Consider the following 15,784-nt stretch of genomic DNA (forward strand, 5'->3'; position numbering starts at 1 on the left):
CGCGTGTTTGTATACGTGTGTTTGTAAACGTGTGTTTGTAAACGTGTGTTTGTAAACGTGTGTTTGTAAACATGTGTTTGTAAACATGTGTTTGTCAACGTCTGTTTGTCAACGTCTGTTTGTAAACGTGTGTTTGTAAACATGTGTTTGTAAACGTGTGTTTGTAAACGTGTGTTTGTAAACGTGTATTTTCTAACGTGTGTTTGTAAACATGTGTTTGTAAACGTGTGTTTGCATACGTGTGTTTGTAAACGTGTGTTTGTAAACGTGTGTTTGTAAACGCGTGTTTGTAAATGTGTGTTAGTAAACGTGTGTTTGTAAACGTGTGTTTGTAAACGTGTGTTTGTGAACGTGTGTTTGTAAACGTGTGTTTGTAAACATGTGTTTGTAAATGTGTGTTTGTAAACGTGTGTTTGTAAACGTGTGTTTGTAAACGTGTGTTTGTAAAAGTGTGTTTGTAAACATGTGTTTGTAAACGTGTGTTTGTAAACATGTGTTTGTAAACGTGTGTTTGTAAACGTGTGTTTGTAAACGTGTGTTTGTAAACATGTGTTTGTAAACATGTGTTTGTAAACGTGTGTTTGTGCGTCCAGACGACTCTCAGCTGCTGCAGCGCTCGCACCTCACCATGGACGACCTGGAGAGCGAGAAGTTCAAAGTTCACGACCCCCAAGTGTCGTGGCTCAACGGTAACGCTGACTGGCGTCGACCTCGTCGCACCTTCTTTAACCCTAACCTTTTTCCCTCGTTCCCCCAGAGCACGAGGTCGCCATCGGCAGCAGAGACGGTCACGTCCTGATGCTGGACCTGCTCAGCAACATCACGTCCACGCTGCTGGACAACTCCTCGCTGGTCAGTCGCTCGCCAGGCGTGACACGTTCACTCAGTTAGCGCCTCGAAAGTTTCCCACTCGATGTATGTCGGTCACCATGGAGACGCCATGAAAAGTCTCGTCTCCGCTCGGCTTATTAATCCGAGAAAGTGATATTTTATCTGAGCTCCAGAGAAGGAGGAGGAGGAGAAAGTCGAGTTCGCTTTCATGGTTTCCATCAAGAAGATGAAAACATTAAACATTGATTTTAATCTTCGCAACGATCAGTGACGTTCGCTTATTAAAAGAAGAAGCTGCAGAAGAAGGTCGTCGGTTCGAATCCTAGCCCGCGGGCCAGAAGGATCAGTTCTATGTTTCCTGTCAGAACGTCACGGGTCGACAACACTGTTAACCTTTTGTTTCCAGGTAGAAATTAAACAAAAGTTGCTTAGAAATGATTTAAAACTTTCTTTAACTTGAAATTAAAATGAAATGACTTTCATTTTCTACCTTAACAAACACTACAAGAAGCGCCGTCTCACTCCCTCTCAGTGAACTGTGTATTCAGCAGATTTTTTCTACAAGATTGCAAATCCCAGACTTTTTATAAGTTTCCAGATAAGACTCTGAGCCTGAAGCGATACCGTTGCTAAACACTATCTCTCTCCTCAGGATTTGTCCTCCACGAAGTTCCAAGTGTCTGCAGATAAGAAGTTCGTCCTCCTGGCGTACAACGTCCGACCGGTGAGTCCTTCTGTCTGGTTCATCGCAGGTTCCTCCTGAAAGACCTGCAGGTTCCTCCTGAAACATCTGCAGGTTCCTCTTGAAACACCTGCAGGTTCCTCCTCAAACACCTGCAGGTTCCTCTTGAAACACCTGCAGGTTCCTCTTGAAACACCTGCAGGTTCCTCCTGAAACACCTGCAGGTTCCTCCTCAAACACCTGCAGGTTCCTCTTGAAACACCTGCAGGTTCCTCTTGAAACACCTGCAGGTTCCTCCTGAAACACCTGCAGGTTCCTCCTCAAACACCTGCAGGTTCCTCTTGAAACACCTGCAGGTTCCTCCTGAAACACCTGCAGGTTCCTCCTGAAACACCTGCAGGTTCCTCCTGAAACGCCTGCAGGTTCCTCCTGAAACACCTGCAGGTTCCTCCTGAAACATCTGCAGGTTCCTCTTGAAACACCTGCAGGTTCCTCTTGAAACACCTGCAGGTTCCTCCTCAAACATCTGCAGGTTCCTCTTGAAACACCTGCAGGTTCCTCCTCAAACATCTGCAGGTTCCTCTTGAAACAACTCATTAAAACATTACACATTAGAAAATGATCTTAAGCTCCGCCCACTGAAAACTCTTTGTTGTTCTGGAGATGAAATCCTGTCGACCATAACCACGCCCACTCGGCTGTGATTGGTCGAGGTTTGTCACCGCGCGTCATCGATTCCCGGAAGTCTCCACCTCCCAGGGAATCGTTGTATAAACAAAGCGGGCGTGATTACAGCTGGCTGGAGGAGGAGTGAAGACGTTATTACGTCATAATGGACTCGCGTAACCTCTTGTTCGCCCAGATTTGGGGAGGAGTAAAGTTATTATTATGTCATAATGGACTCTCGTAACCTCTTGTTCGCCCAGATTTGGGGAGGAGTAAAGTTATTATTACGTCATAATGGACTCTCGTAACCTCTCGTTCGCCCAGATTTGGGGAGGAGTAAAGTTATTATTACATCATAATGGACTCTCGTAACCTCTTGTTCGCCCAGATTTGGGGAGGAGTAAAGTTATTATTACGTCATAATGGACTCTCGTTACCTCTTGTTCGCCCAGATTTGGGGAGGAGTAAAGTTATTATTACGTCATAATGGACTCTCGTAACCTCTTGTTCGCCCAGATTTGGGGAGGAGTAAAGTTATTATTACGTCATAATGGACTCTCGTTACCTCTTGTTCGCCCAGATTTGGGGAGGAGTAAAGTTATTATTACGTCATAATGGACTCTAGTAACCTCTTGTTCGCCCAGATTTGGGGAGGAGTAAAGTTATTATTACGTCATAATGGACTCTAGTAACCTCTTGTTCGCCCAGATTTGGGGAGGAGTAAAGTTATTATTACGTCATAGTGGACTCTCGTAACCTCTTGTTCGCCCAGATTTGGGGAGGAGTAAAGTTATTATTACGTCATAGTGGACTCTCGTAACCTCTTGTTCGCCCAGATTTGGGGAGGAGTAAAGTTATTATTATGTCATAATGGACTCTCGTAACCTCTTGTTCGCCCAGATTTGGGGAGGAGTAAAGTTATTATTACGTCATAATGGACTCTAGTAACCTCTTGTTCGCCCAGATTTGGGGAGGAGTAAAGTTATTATTATGTCACAATGGACTCTCGTAACCTCTTGTTCGCCCAGATTTGAGGAGGAGTGAAGCCATTATTACGTCATAATGGACTCTAGTAACCTCTTGTTCGCCCAGATTTGGGGAGGAGTAAAGTTATTATTATGTCACAATGGACTCTCGTAACCTCTCGTTCGCCCAGATTTAAGAGCAACTTTATACAGTAATAAGTTGAAAGCGTGGTTGTACGTTTTAAAGTGATGTTTTGGACATGTGCGTCTCATTCTAGCTTCAATCTTACACTTTCTCTGAAGGTAGCTCGGAAAGTCAAACCCGGCTGTCAATTTGAGCGACTCCCACGCGGAAGTGATTCTGCCTCAAGGACGCTCTCGTGAATCCGACTCGCTTCCTGTTGACTCACCTGAGTTGACTCACCTGAGTTGACTCACCTGAGTTGACTCTGATTACAAATCAACCGCTAGCACCGCCGTTGCTAAGCTAACCCTGCCCCACTGATGATGAACCACGATGTCGTCGCTCGTGACGTTCAAGGTTCACAACCGTGGAGTCACAATGAATGTCTTCACATCCTTCCATTATCGCCCCCGCCATCCATGCAAATGTGGGACGTGGATCTGGCACCTTCCTTCATCTTACCCCATCTTGTCCTCCTTAAAGGCCCCCCCCTCCCTCCATCCCTCCCTCTGCTGCTTTATCTTCTCGGCTCGTTCTTCCCTCCATCATCTCCGGGGGGATTCGTGCTGACCGAGGCAGTTTGAAGCTGCTTCAGAAGAGGGGGAGGAGCCGGGGGAGGCAGGGATGATGGAGGGAGACGCTGCCGCTGACGGAGGAAAGAATCTAACAGCGAGAATCTAACATGTGTTGTTTATCGATCGGCGGGGGGTCGGGGGGGTCGATCGACTTCAATCATCGTCTGAGATGAAAGTGATGTCGAGACGTGTCGCCGACGGATGCTGATGCTGGGGTTTACCTCCGTCTCCACGGCAACGGATCTCGATCAAAGAGAATGTTTGTAGACAAATGTGATTGTTGAGTTGTGTGTTTGAACTGGTGCGTGTCCTCAATAAACAGTGTTTTTGTTTGTTAGCAATCCGTGTGTGTTTGTTTTGTGTGACTGTGAGTCTCGTGGGTTTGTGTGAGTCTGTGTGTAGTCAGTATTCTTTGAAACAAAAGTGTTTTTTTACATCTAACTAGGGACTCTTTGGCTTTGTGTCTTGAAGTGTGTGTACTCGCAATATATGGCGACACACACACACAAACACACACACACTCACAAGTGTATCAAATATAAATGTGTCTAGTGAACACTTGCGCTTGATGGATCTACTGACTCCTTTAAGAAACATCTTAAGACGTTTCTATTTGTTCAGGCTTTTCCTTGAATTTCTCGAACTCCTGTATTGTTCTCAGTATTATCTTGATCTTTAAAGTATGTACTTTTTTGAGTATTGTTTTGATTGTTTAAGCGCTTTGTGACCCTGGTCTCGAAAAGCGCAATATATATAAATATTACTTACTTACTTACTTACTTGCATGTCATAGATTCAGCAGGTGTGCGCATCAGATTGTGTGTTTGTGATATGATCTTTTGTCGAACAAAACTGTTTCTGTGTGTGTCTGTATTTGTGTTTGTGCTCTTGTGTGAACATGCATGAATGTTGGTATTTGTGTGTTGAAGTGATCTTTTGTAGTACAACAATTGTTTTACAATATCAAGTTGTGTGCGTGTTTGTGTTTGTGTGCCAGTGTGTGTGCGTGTTCTTGTTTGTGCACGTGTAATGGGGTGCGTACGTGTGTGAGTGCCTGTGTGTTTGTTTTGGTTTGTGATTTGTGTTTGCATGCGTATTTGCAAGTGTGTTTTTGTATCTGTTTGTGTGTGTGTGTGTTTGCGTGCGTGCTTTTGCGTGTGTGTTTTGAGTTTTTATGTGTATGCGTGCAAGTGAGAGTGTTTGTGTGTTCATGTGTGTGTGTGTGTATCTTTGCGTTCAGGTGCATGTGTTCATGTGTGTGTGTTTGCGTGTGTGCTTTTGTGTGTGTGTTTTGAGTTTGTATGTGTATGCGTGCAAGTGAGTGTGTTTGTGTGTTCATGTGTGTGTTTGTATCTTTGCGTTCAGGTGTGTGTGTTTATGTGTGTGTGTTTGCGTGTGTGCTTTGAGTTTGTATGTTTATGCATGCAAGTGAGCATGTTTGTGTGTGTATCTTTGCATTCAGGTGTGTGTGTTTATGTGTGTGTGTTTGCGTGCATTTGTTTGTGTGTGTTTGCGTTTGTGTGAACTTATGTGTGTTTTGGTGTGTGTGCGAGTGCCTGTGAGAGTGTGTGTTTGCCTGCGTGGGAGAGTGTGTAGCAGGTTGTCTGTGCCAGGCATGTGTGTGGTTTATTATTTTGTGTATTCAACTTAATGTTCAAATTCAACATTGTTGTGTATCTTGTTGAAGTTTGTGTACTTCTTCTGAGGCTCGTGTGGACGACGAGGTTTCTTTTGTGTGGTTGTTTTGCGAGAGACTCGGGTCAAGTGTGCGACTGTAATGTGACTTTGGGCAGTTGTCGTCCTGCTTCAGTGACTCTGCATCCTTTGAAATCTCTCTGAAAGGAAGAATCACGGGTGGGTTGAGTCGTGAGGGGGGAGGACGGGGGGGAGGCGGGGGGGATTCTGGGAGTGATGGGGGAGAGTTTGTCAACACGATGCAGTTTGGTTACAAATAAGTGTGTGTGTGTGTATGTGTGTGAGCTCTGCAGCTTATTGTGAGAGAGAGAATAATCTCTGTTTCCTTTTAAAGATCCGTGTTCTCTGCATGTTTCCTCCGTCATGTGATCGTCACGGAGTCAGACATGATGAGTCAAACACACACACACACACATACACACACACACACCCTCGCAGACGGTTTAACACAAATACATAAGAAATCTCTGCATAATCACTGAGAGGCTCACCAGGCGGTCAAACAGCGCCCCCTATCTGCGGCAGGTGTCTCTTGAATACATCCCATAGTAACACTGTCTCACCAGGACTAGAATATTTATTTATGAACGTTTGTGATCAGAACATTCACACGAACACGACCGAAGGAGGCTCGGCGACATCTTTCCATCTCCTCTTGTCATCCGTGGAACAATCGTTCCCTCCTTCCTGCTTTCAATTCACTTTCTCATCCCAGATTCCATTTCCAGGCGAAGCTTATTCCGCCGACTCTGGCGCTCCAGCCTCTCCACACGACCACAGACTGTGAGAAAATCCAATTCCACTCCTTAGTTCAGGGAGTCGTGAGTGTGACACGTAATCTCTTCAGGGAACAGTTTTCCCATATTTTTCCAGCCCCGCGAGTGATTAACCTGCAGCAACAAAGATGGAAGAAAGAAAGGAATCGATGCATTAGCTTTGATTCTTCTGATCGATGTTAGGACTCACACACAGATGGACACACACACACATGGACACACTCATGGACACACACACATGGACACACACACATGGACACACACTCATGGACACACACACATGGACACACACACATGGACACACACTCATGGACACACACTCATGGACACACTCATGGACATACACACACACACATGGACACACACACATGGACACACACACATGGACACACACTCATGGACACACACTCTCGTGGACACACACACACACACACACACACACACATGGACATACACACACACACACGTGGACACACACACACACACATGGACACATCCTCATGGACACACACACACACACACCCCCACATGAACACACACACTCATGGACACACCCTCATGGACACACACTCATGGACACACACACACACACACACACACATGGACATACACACACACACATGGACACACACACACACATGGACACATCCTCATGGACACACACACACTCATGGACACACACTCATGGACACACACACACATAGACACACACACTCATGGACACACACACACACACACATGGACACACACACTCACATATGGAAACACACACACTCACATATGGAAACACACACACTCATGGACACACACACACACACACTAATGGACACACACACTAATAGAAACACTCACTCATGGACACACACACACTCATGGACACAGACTCATGGACACACACATATGGAAACACATGTTCATGGGCAGATACACACTCATGGACACACACTCATGGACACACACACATGAAAAAGCACACACAAGGAAACACTCTCACACTCACACTCACACACACACTGATACATTATCAGTTGATTGGATCAATCTTCTCCAGGATTTACAGGCTCACTGGTTCTTGGCGGGAAAACTATTATCTTGGTTCACGGACGACACGTCTGTTAATGAGACGACTTTCTGTAGAAGATGATGCAACAAGAACTGGTTTAACGACTCGTGGAAATGAAGTTTAAATCGTTTCAGAAGTAATTACACGTCTGTGTCCCTGAGTCTGGATTTAATAATGGAATCCATGGACGTCTCTACTGGAACGATCACTGTGGAGGTGAAGATGAAGATGAGGATGAAGATGAAGATGAAGATGATGAGGAAGAGGATGATGATTATAAGGATGAAGATGATGATGAAGATGATGAAGATGAAGATGAAGATGAGGATGAAGATGAAGATGAAGATGATGAGGAAGAGGATGATGATTATAAGGATGAAGATGATGATGAAGATGATGAGGATGAGGAAGAGGATGATGATTATAAGGATGAAGATGATGATGAAGAGGATGAGGATGAGGATGAGGAAGAGGAAGAGGAAGAGGAAGATGATGATGAAGATGATGAGGATGAGGAAGAGGATGAGGAAGAGGAAGGGGATGATGATTATAAGGATGAAGATGATGATGAAGAGGATGAGGAAGAGGATGAGGAAGAGGATGATGATTATAAGGATGAAGATGATGATGAAGAAGATGAGGATGAGGAAGAGGAAGAGGAAGAGGAAGATGAAGATGAAGATGATGAGGATGAGGATGAGGAAGAGGAAGGGGATGATGATTATAAGGATGAAGATGATGATGAAGAGGATGAGGAAGAGGAAGAGGAAGAGGATGATGATTATAAGGATGAAGATGATGATGAAGATGATGATGAAGATGATGAGGATGAGGATAGGAAGAGGAAGAGGATGATGATTATAAGGATGAAGATGAAGATGATGAGGATGAGGATGAGGATGAGGATGAGGAAGAGGATGAGGAAGAGGATGATGATTATAAGGATGAAGATGATGATGAAGATGATGAGGATGAGGAAGAGGAAGAGGATGATGATTATAAGGATGAAGAGGATGATGAAGAGGATGAGGAAGAGGATGAGGAAGAGGATGATGATTATAAGGATGAAGATGATGATGATGAGGAAGAGGAAGAGGATGACGATTATAAGGATGAAGATGATGATGAGGATGAGGAAGAGGAAGATGATGATGAAGATGATGAGGATGAGGAAGAGGATGATGATTATAAGGATGAAGATGAGGATGAGGAAGAGGAAGAGGAAGATGATGAGGATGAGGAAGAGGAAGAGGATGAGGAAGAGGATGATGATTATAAGGATGAAGATGATGATGAAGATGATGAGGATGAGGAAGAGGAAGAGGATGATGATTATAAGGATGAAGATGATGATGAAGATGATGAGGATGAGGAAGAGGATGATGATTATAAGGATGAAGAGGATGAGGATGAGGAAGAGGATGAGGAAGAGGATGATGATTATAAGAATGAAGATGAAGATGATGATGATGATGAAGATGATGAGGATGAGGATGAGGAAGAGGAAGAGGATGATGATTATAAGGATGAAGATGATGATGATGAGGAAGAGGATGAGGAAGAGGATGATGATTATAAGGATGAAGATGATGAGGAAGAGGAAGATGATGATGAAGATGATGAGGATGAGGAAGAGGATGAGGATGATGATTATAAGGATGAAGAGGATGAGGAAGAGGATGAGGATGAGGATGAGGAAGAGGATGAGGAAGAGGATGATGATTATAAGGATGAAGATGATGATGAAGATGATGAGGATGAGGATAGGAAGAGGAAGAGGATGATGATTATAAGGATGAAGATGAAGATGATGAGGATGAGGAAGAGGATGAGGAAGAGGATGATGATTATAAGGATGAAGATGAAGATGATGAGGATGAGGAAGAGGAAGAGGATGATGATTATAAGGATGAAGATGATGATGAAGATGATGAGGATGAGGAAGAGGATGATGATTATAAGGATGAAGATGATGATGAAGATGATGAGGATGAGGAAGAGGAAGAGGATGAGGATGAGGAAGAGGATGAGGAAGAGGATGATGATTATAAGGATGAAGATGATGATGAAGATGATGAGGATGAGGATAGGAAGAGGAAGAGGATGATGATTATAAGGATGAAGATGAAGATGATGAGGATGAGGATGAGGATGAGGATGAGGAAGAGGATGAGGAAGAGGATGATGATTATAAGGATGAAGATGATGATGAAGATGATGAGGATGAGGAAGAGGAAGAGGATGATGATTATAAGGATGAAGATGATGATGAAGATGATGAGGAAGAGGATGAGGAAGAGGATGATGATTATAAGGATGAAGATGATGATGAAGATGATGAGGATGAGGAAGAGGATGATGATTATAAGGATGAAGATGATGAGGATGAGGAAGAGGATGATGATTATAAGGATGAAGATGATGATGAAGATGATGAGGATGAGGATGAGGAAGAGGATGATGATTATAAGGATGAAGATGATGATGAAGATGATGAGGATGAGGATGATGAAGAGGAAGAAGTTGGTGTTCATGGCAGAAAAATGCAAAAATGTCTCATGATCCACTATATCGTGACAGCGCTCGTCCATCAATCATAGAAGAATCACGTCCATCGTTGAAGGTTAACATCTGAACACAAACATCCACTGACACTTGACAAGTCTATTTATCACACACACACACACACACACACACACACACACACACACACACACACACACACACACACACACACTTTATTTAAACTAATAAAATCATCAAATACACTAAAATGAATAAGATTGTAAAATATAATGAACATATGAACTAACCCTCCGTGTGATTGACAGCTCTGGTGTTTCCTCTTGTGTGGTGAATCTAACGACTTGTGCCTCCAGCCCTGGATGCAGATGTTGTGGAGATCAGACTCTCAGATGTTCAGTTGTGCTGCAGCTTCCATGTGCTCTTCCTCCAGGTGTTCTCTCAGTCCTTCACAGCCTCGTACGCCGTCCACCACGTGGCGTCCGGGTAGGTTGTCCTGCTCGACCGATGCATGGCTGCGCATGGCGAGGCAAGCCGACACGTGGACCTCATGACCTCCTGCATTCATCCCGTGCGTGATCTTCCCAGGTCATCTCCAACACTCCCGGTGGTTTCAGGAGGAGCTGGGACCGTGGAGGGTCCCGTCATCGATCGGCGGACCTGATGCAGCATCACGTCTCTGGCCGCAGCTCCGGGTTTCGTCAAGACATCTGAACATCTATTGATCTCCAGAAACTGCTGCGGGCCTGTGAGGTGATGCTGCATCAGCGTTCCTCACCCAGAGGAACATGACATGAACATGGAGAGGAGACATCTCACTCCCGCATGGGTTTCCTCTCTGCATCTTGAGCTCGACCAGGGGGCGCTGGAGTCCCGAGGAGAGCGAGGGTCTCATGTGTTGGTGGTCTGTCTTGCAGGGACCTGCTGGACCTGGGACCTCCTGGGAGAGACAACACAGCCCTGCAGCTCTCGTGCTGGGGTCCACAGAGCAACCAGCTGGTGAGTCACGTCTGCTCAGTTCTTGTATGGTTTATATTTACATGTGGGTTTAAAAGAAACGTATAGTATTTAATTTTTTATGTACAATTAACATGCAAATATTATTTTTTTCATTTTTGTGTTGAAATTAAACTTCCGGCCACTAGATGGCAGCAGTCGACATATACACACACACGCACACACGGATACATACACACCCATGGAAACACACACTCATTGAAACACGCACACACTTATAGAAACACACTCACAAACTACACTATCACAACACCAGAGTCAAGTACTGGACAATACTACACATATATACTTGTTACTACACTATCACAACACCGGAGTCAAGTACTGGACAATACTACACATATATACTTGTTACTACACTATCACAACACCAGAGTCAAGTACTGGACAATACTACACATATATACTTGTTACTACACTATCACAACACCAGAGTCAAGTACTGGACAATACTACACATATATACTTGTTACTACACTATCACAACACCAGAGTCAAGTACTGGACAATACTACACATATATACTTGTTACTACACTATCACAACACCAGAGTCAAGTACTGGACAATACTACACATATATACTTGTTACTACACTATCACAACACCAGAGTCAAGTACTGGACAATACTACACATATATACTTGTTACTACACTATCACAACACCAGAGTCAAGTACTGGACAATACTACACATATATACTTGTTACTACACTATCACAACACTGGAGTCAAGTACTGGACAATACTACACATATATACTTGTTACTACACTATCACAACACCAGAGTCAAGTACTGGACAATACTACACATATATACTTGTTACTACACTATCACAACACCAGAGTCAAGTACTGGACAATACTACACATATATACTTGTTACTACACTATCACAACACCGGAGTCAAGTACTGGACAATACTACACATATATACTTGTTACTACACTATCACAACACCGGAGTCAAGTACTGGACAATACTACACATATATACTTACTACTACAGTACTACACTACTATATAGTATCATCGCTTCTGTGTTGTGATACATATCATGTGGCCAGAATGTTGCCATCAGATTGTAACTAATACACACTTCTACTTTCTACAGGTGTTTGTGTACGAAGGTGACATCTACTACAAGCCAAGCGTGACCTCTGACCCTCTGAGACTCACCGTCAGTGGTCAGGAGACCAACGTGCTGAACGGGATCTCAGACTGGACTTACGAGGGTACAGCAGACCCTGGTGGTCCAGTCAGGACTCGTTGTTTATTTTAATCCCACTTGTTCACAGAGGAGGTGCTGCTGTCACGTGGCGCCCTCTGGTGGTCACAGGACGGGGCTCGTCTGGCGTACTTGACCATCAACAACTCTGTCACACCAGTGATGGAGATCCCCCAGTTCTTAGGAGGCCTGTACCCCCACAACCTGGTCTACCCCTACCCCAAGGTGAGCTCTCATTATGGCGGCAATTAAAACAGATTTTAATCATAAATGTCATCGTTAACGCGTTTCTACTATGGTAACTAACAGAGTAATACTACTGTGACTAATAGAGTTATACTACGATGATTCATATTGTAATACTACTGTGACTAACAGAGTAATACTATGGTGACTAACAGAGTAATACTACAGTGACTCATAGAGTAATACTATGGTAACTAACAGAGTAATACTACGGTGACTCATAGAGTAATACTACTGTGACTCATTGAGTAATACTATAGTGACTCATAGAGTAATACTACGGTAACTCATAGAGTAATACTACATCTACTCAGAGTAATACATTTGGGTGACTCCCAAAGTAATACTAAATTTACTTTCAGTAAGTAACTCGCGGAGGAATACTACGTAGACTCCCAGAGTAAAACAACGGAGACTCACAGAGTAATACTTAAAGTCTTTAAGTAAGTCTTTTTAAGTGCGCCTTATAGTCTTAAAAATGCTCTAAATTAATGTCTGTGATTGTCTGATAACTACTGAAAGGGCTTTGCTGTCATGGGATTAGGAGTGTTTCAATGAAGAACCCCCTAGTGGTTTTATAGTGAACTGCGTGTAGCTTTGACTGCACGTGTAGAAGAAATCGTTAACACAAACCTTACATCAGATTTATATCTGCTCAACCTTCAGGGGCTCGTAACTGTTCCGTGTTGTTGTTGGAGCTAAAAGTCTAATTTCCCCAAAGGTTGATAAAAAGTACTTCAATTATCCTTTAAAAGTTTATCCTGAAGTACACAAGCTCATGTTCTCGCTCCTCAGGCCGGCTCCAGCATCGCGTCCGTCAGCCTGTCCGTGGTCAACCTGTACGGTCCGACCCACACGGTGGCGATGACTCCCCCGGACTCGGTCCGGTCCAGGTAGGTCTGGGTCGGGTCGGACCTGAACCTGTCGCTGACCTCGCATGTGTCGACCCGACAGAGACGGCTACGTCTCCATGGTGACGTGGATCAGCAGCACCAGGCTGGCGGTCCGCTGGTTGAACCGGGCTCAGAACCAGTCGGTTCTGGGCGTGTGTGAGGCGACGACGGGCGCGTGTTCGGAGGTGAGTGGACCTCTGGATCCGTTGGTGTCGGATCTTCATCTTCTTCTCTCTGTGATGTTGTTTCCATAGAAACAGAAGCTGAGCACCGACATCGTTCACCAGCAGAGGAAGGTTTGGATTCTCATCACATCGTCTGTTCTTTACTTAGTTTCTATTCAACTTCAGATGATACTGACTATGTTCTGGGTTACCATCTGGATCCGCAAACCTTTTGAAGGATTGGCTTAATTTCTCACATGAAGTGTGTGTTGTTTGAGCGAGTTCTGGGATGTTACTGCCACATATCACCTGTTGATTTATAGAAATAAAATAACGGAAATTTGCAGGTGACTCCCAGAGTAATACTACAGTAATTCATAGAGTAATACTACGGTGACTCATAGAAAAATACTACGGTGACTCATAGAGTAATACTACGTTGACTCAGAGTAATACTACGGCAACTCTCGGAATAATACGGTGACTACAAGAATATTACTACAGTGACTCCCGGAGTAATACTTCGGTGACTCATAGGGTAATACTACAGTTACTCATAGAGTAATACTACGGTGACTTCCAGAGTAACCCTACAGTGATTCATAAAATAATACTACGGTGACTCATAGAGTAATACTACATTGACTCAGAATAATACAACGGCGACTCTCAAAATAATACTACGTTGACTCATAGAGTGATACTAAGATGACTCTCAGAGTAATACTACGGTGAATCATACAGTAGAATAATACTACGGTGACTCTCAGGGTAATACTACGGTAACTCATACAGAAGAGTAATACTACAGTGACTCATACAGTAGAGATATACTACGGTAACTCATACAGAAGAGTAATACTACGGTGAATCATACAGTAGAGATATACTACGGTAACTCATACAGAAGAGTAATACTACGGTGAATCATACAGAAGAGTAATACTACCTTGTCTCAGAGTAATATTAAGGTGACTCATACAGAAGAATAATACTACGGTGACTCCCAGAGTAATACTACGGTGACTCATAGAGTAATACTACGGTGACTCATAGAGTAATACTACGGTGACTCATAGAGTAATACTACGGTGACTCCCAGAGTAATACTACGGTGACTCATAGAGTAATACTATGGTGACTCCCAGAGTAATACTACGGTGACTCATAGAGTAATACTATGGTGACTCCCAGAGTAATACTTAATTTACTTTCACAGTATTACTACGGCAACTTGCGGACTCATTTTACAGCATCTTCCGAAACAATTCTACTGTGACTCACAAAGCAATAATACACTGAGTCATGGAGTAATACTACACTCTCTTAAAATTAAAAATTTAACACCAAATTATCATCATCGTCTGCTTTACTGTTGATGAAAGTCTCTGTTTAATTCTTGACGTCAATAATCTCTGTGTCTTATCTTCTCTTAAGTGACTGTCACCATAGCAACGAGTGTGTGTTTGTTAATACTGAAGTAAAAAGTCAATATTTTCTACCTTAAAGCTTCACTTCTCGAGGGAACATGTTTCTCTCTTACAGCAGGACGTGCCGTTGTTCGCCGCCGACGGTTCCGTGTTCTACACCGTCCTGCCCGCCAAACAAGGCGCTCGGGGAGAGTTCCACCACATCGCGGCGCTCTCGGCTCAGGTGCGACACCTGTCGTGTCGACGTGTTGTGTTGACATGTTGTGTTGTTTATTCAATCCAGTTCTCCATGTGCAGCCCGTGGCGCCCAGCGCTCCGGCTCGCTTCCTCACGTCCGGCAGCTGGGACGTCACCTCGCTGTGCGCTCTGGACGAGGCCTCGGGGAAGATGTGCGTGAAACACACACACACACACACACACACACACACACACACACACACACACACCTGGCACTGAGCCAACAACAGAAGATTAGCTTCTCATCTGAAGATAATCCAGCAGAAGCTTCAGGGATGATTGATTGACTCACAAAGATAAACCCGGATCATCGAAGGTGTAATTGACTCTTCTCCAGATACTTCCTGAGCGCGGAGGAGTCCAGAGAGAGCCGACACCTGTACAGGTAGACGACCCTCTCGTGTTTGGATCGTGAGAGAGCGTTTCCCGAGCCGAGCGTGTGTGTTTTTTTTTTTCTCAGCGTGGACGTTGACGCCGTGTTCGAGCGCCACTGTCTGACCTGCGAGCTGGTGGACGGCTGCAGCTTCTTCAGGGTGGAGTTCAGCTCCAACAACACTCACTTCATCCTGCACTGTCTCGGTAACTGTCGCCGTCGCTGCTCTGTTCACA

At 44.2% G+C, this 15,784-nt stretch overlaps 1 protein-coding gene across 1 annotated transcript in view; it reads left to right on the forward strand.

The window, feature by feature from the left end:
• The window catches only part of LOC148059060 (inactive dipeptidyl peptidase 10), a 29,843-nt gene that overhangs the window by 8,706 nt on the left and 5,353 nt on the right, over nucleotides 1-15,784 (forward strand). The window contains exons 3-16 of the mRNA XM_087781843.1: nucleotides 594-689; nucleotides 758-852; nucleotides 1,484-1,555; nucleotides 10,394-10,446; nucleotides 10,878-10,959; nucleotides 12,092-12,212; nucleotides 12,276-12,430; nucleotides 13,247-13,344; nucleotides 13,406-13,529; nucleotides 13,599-13,640; nucleotides 15,054-15,161; nucleotides 15,236-15,327; nucleotides 15,513-15,560; nucleotides 15,636-15,754. Of these exons, the coding sequence (XP_087637969.1) occupies nucleotides 594-689; nucleotides 758-852; nucleotides 1,484-1,555; nucleotides 10,394-10,446; nucleotides 10,878-10,959; nucleotides 12,092-12,212; nucleotides 12,276-12,430; nucleotides 13,247-13,344; nucleotides 13,406-13,529; nucleotides 13,599-13,640; nucleotides 15,054-15,161; nucleotides 15,236-15,327; nucleotides 15,513-15,560; nucleotides 15,636-15,754 (1,305 nt within the window). The remainder of the gene's footprint in view (nucleotides 1-593; nucleotides 690-757; nucleotides 853-1,483; nucleotides 1,556-10,393; nucleotides 10,447-10,877; nucleotides 10,960-12,091; nucleotides 12,213-12,275; nucleotides 12,431-13,246; nucleotides 13,345-13,405; nucleotides 13,530-13,598; nucleotides 13,641-15,053; nucleotides 15,162-15,235; nucleotides 15,328-15,512; nucleotides 15,561-15,635; nucleotides 15,755-15,784) is intronic.

Source organism: Callionymus lyra, chromosome 19 (assembly GCF_982586985.1).
Source record: "Callionymus lyra chromosome 19, fCalLyr1.hap1.1, whole genome shotgun sequence".
Taxonomy (NCBI): domain Eukaryota; kingdom Metazoa; phylum Chordata; class Actinopteri; order Syngnathiformes; family Callionymidae; genus Callionymus; species Callionymus lyra.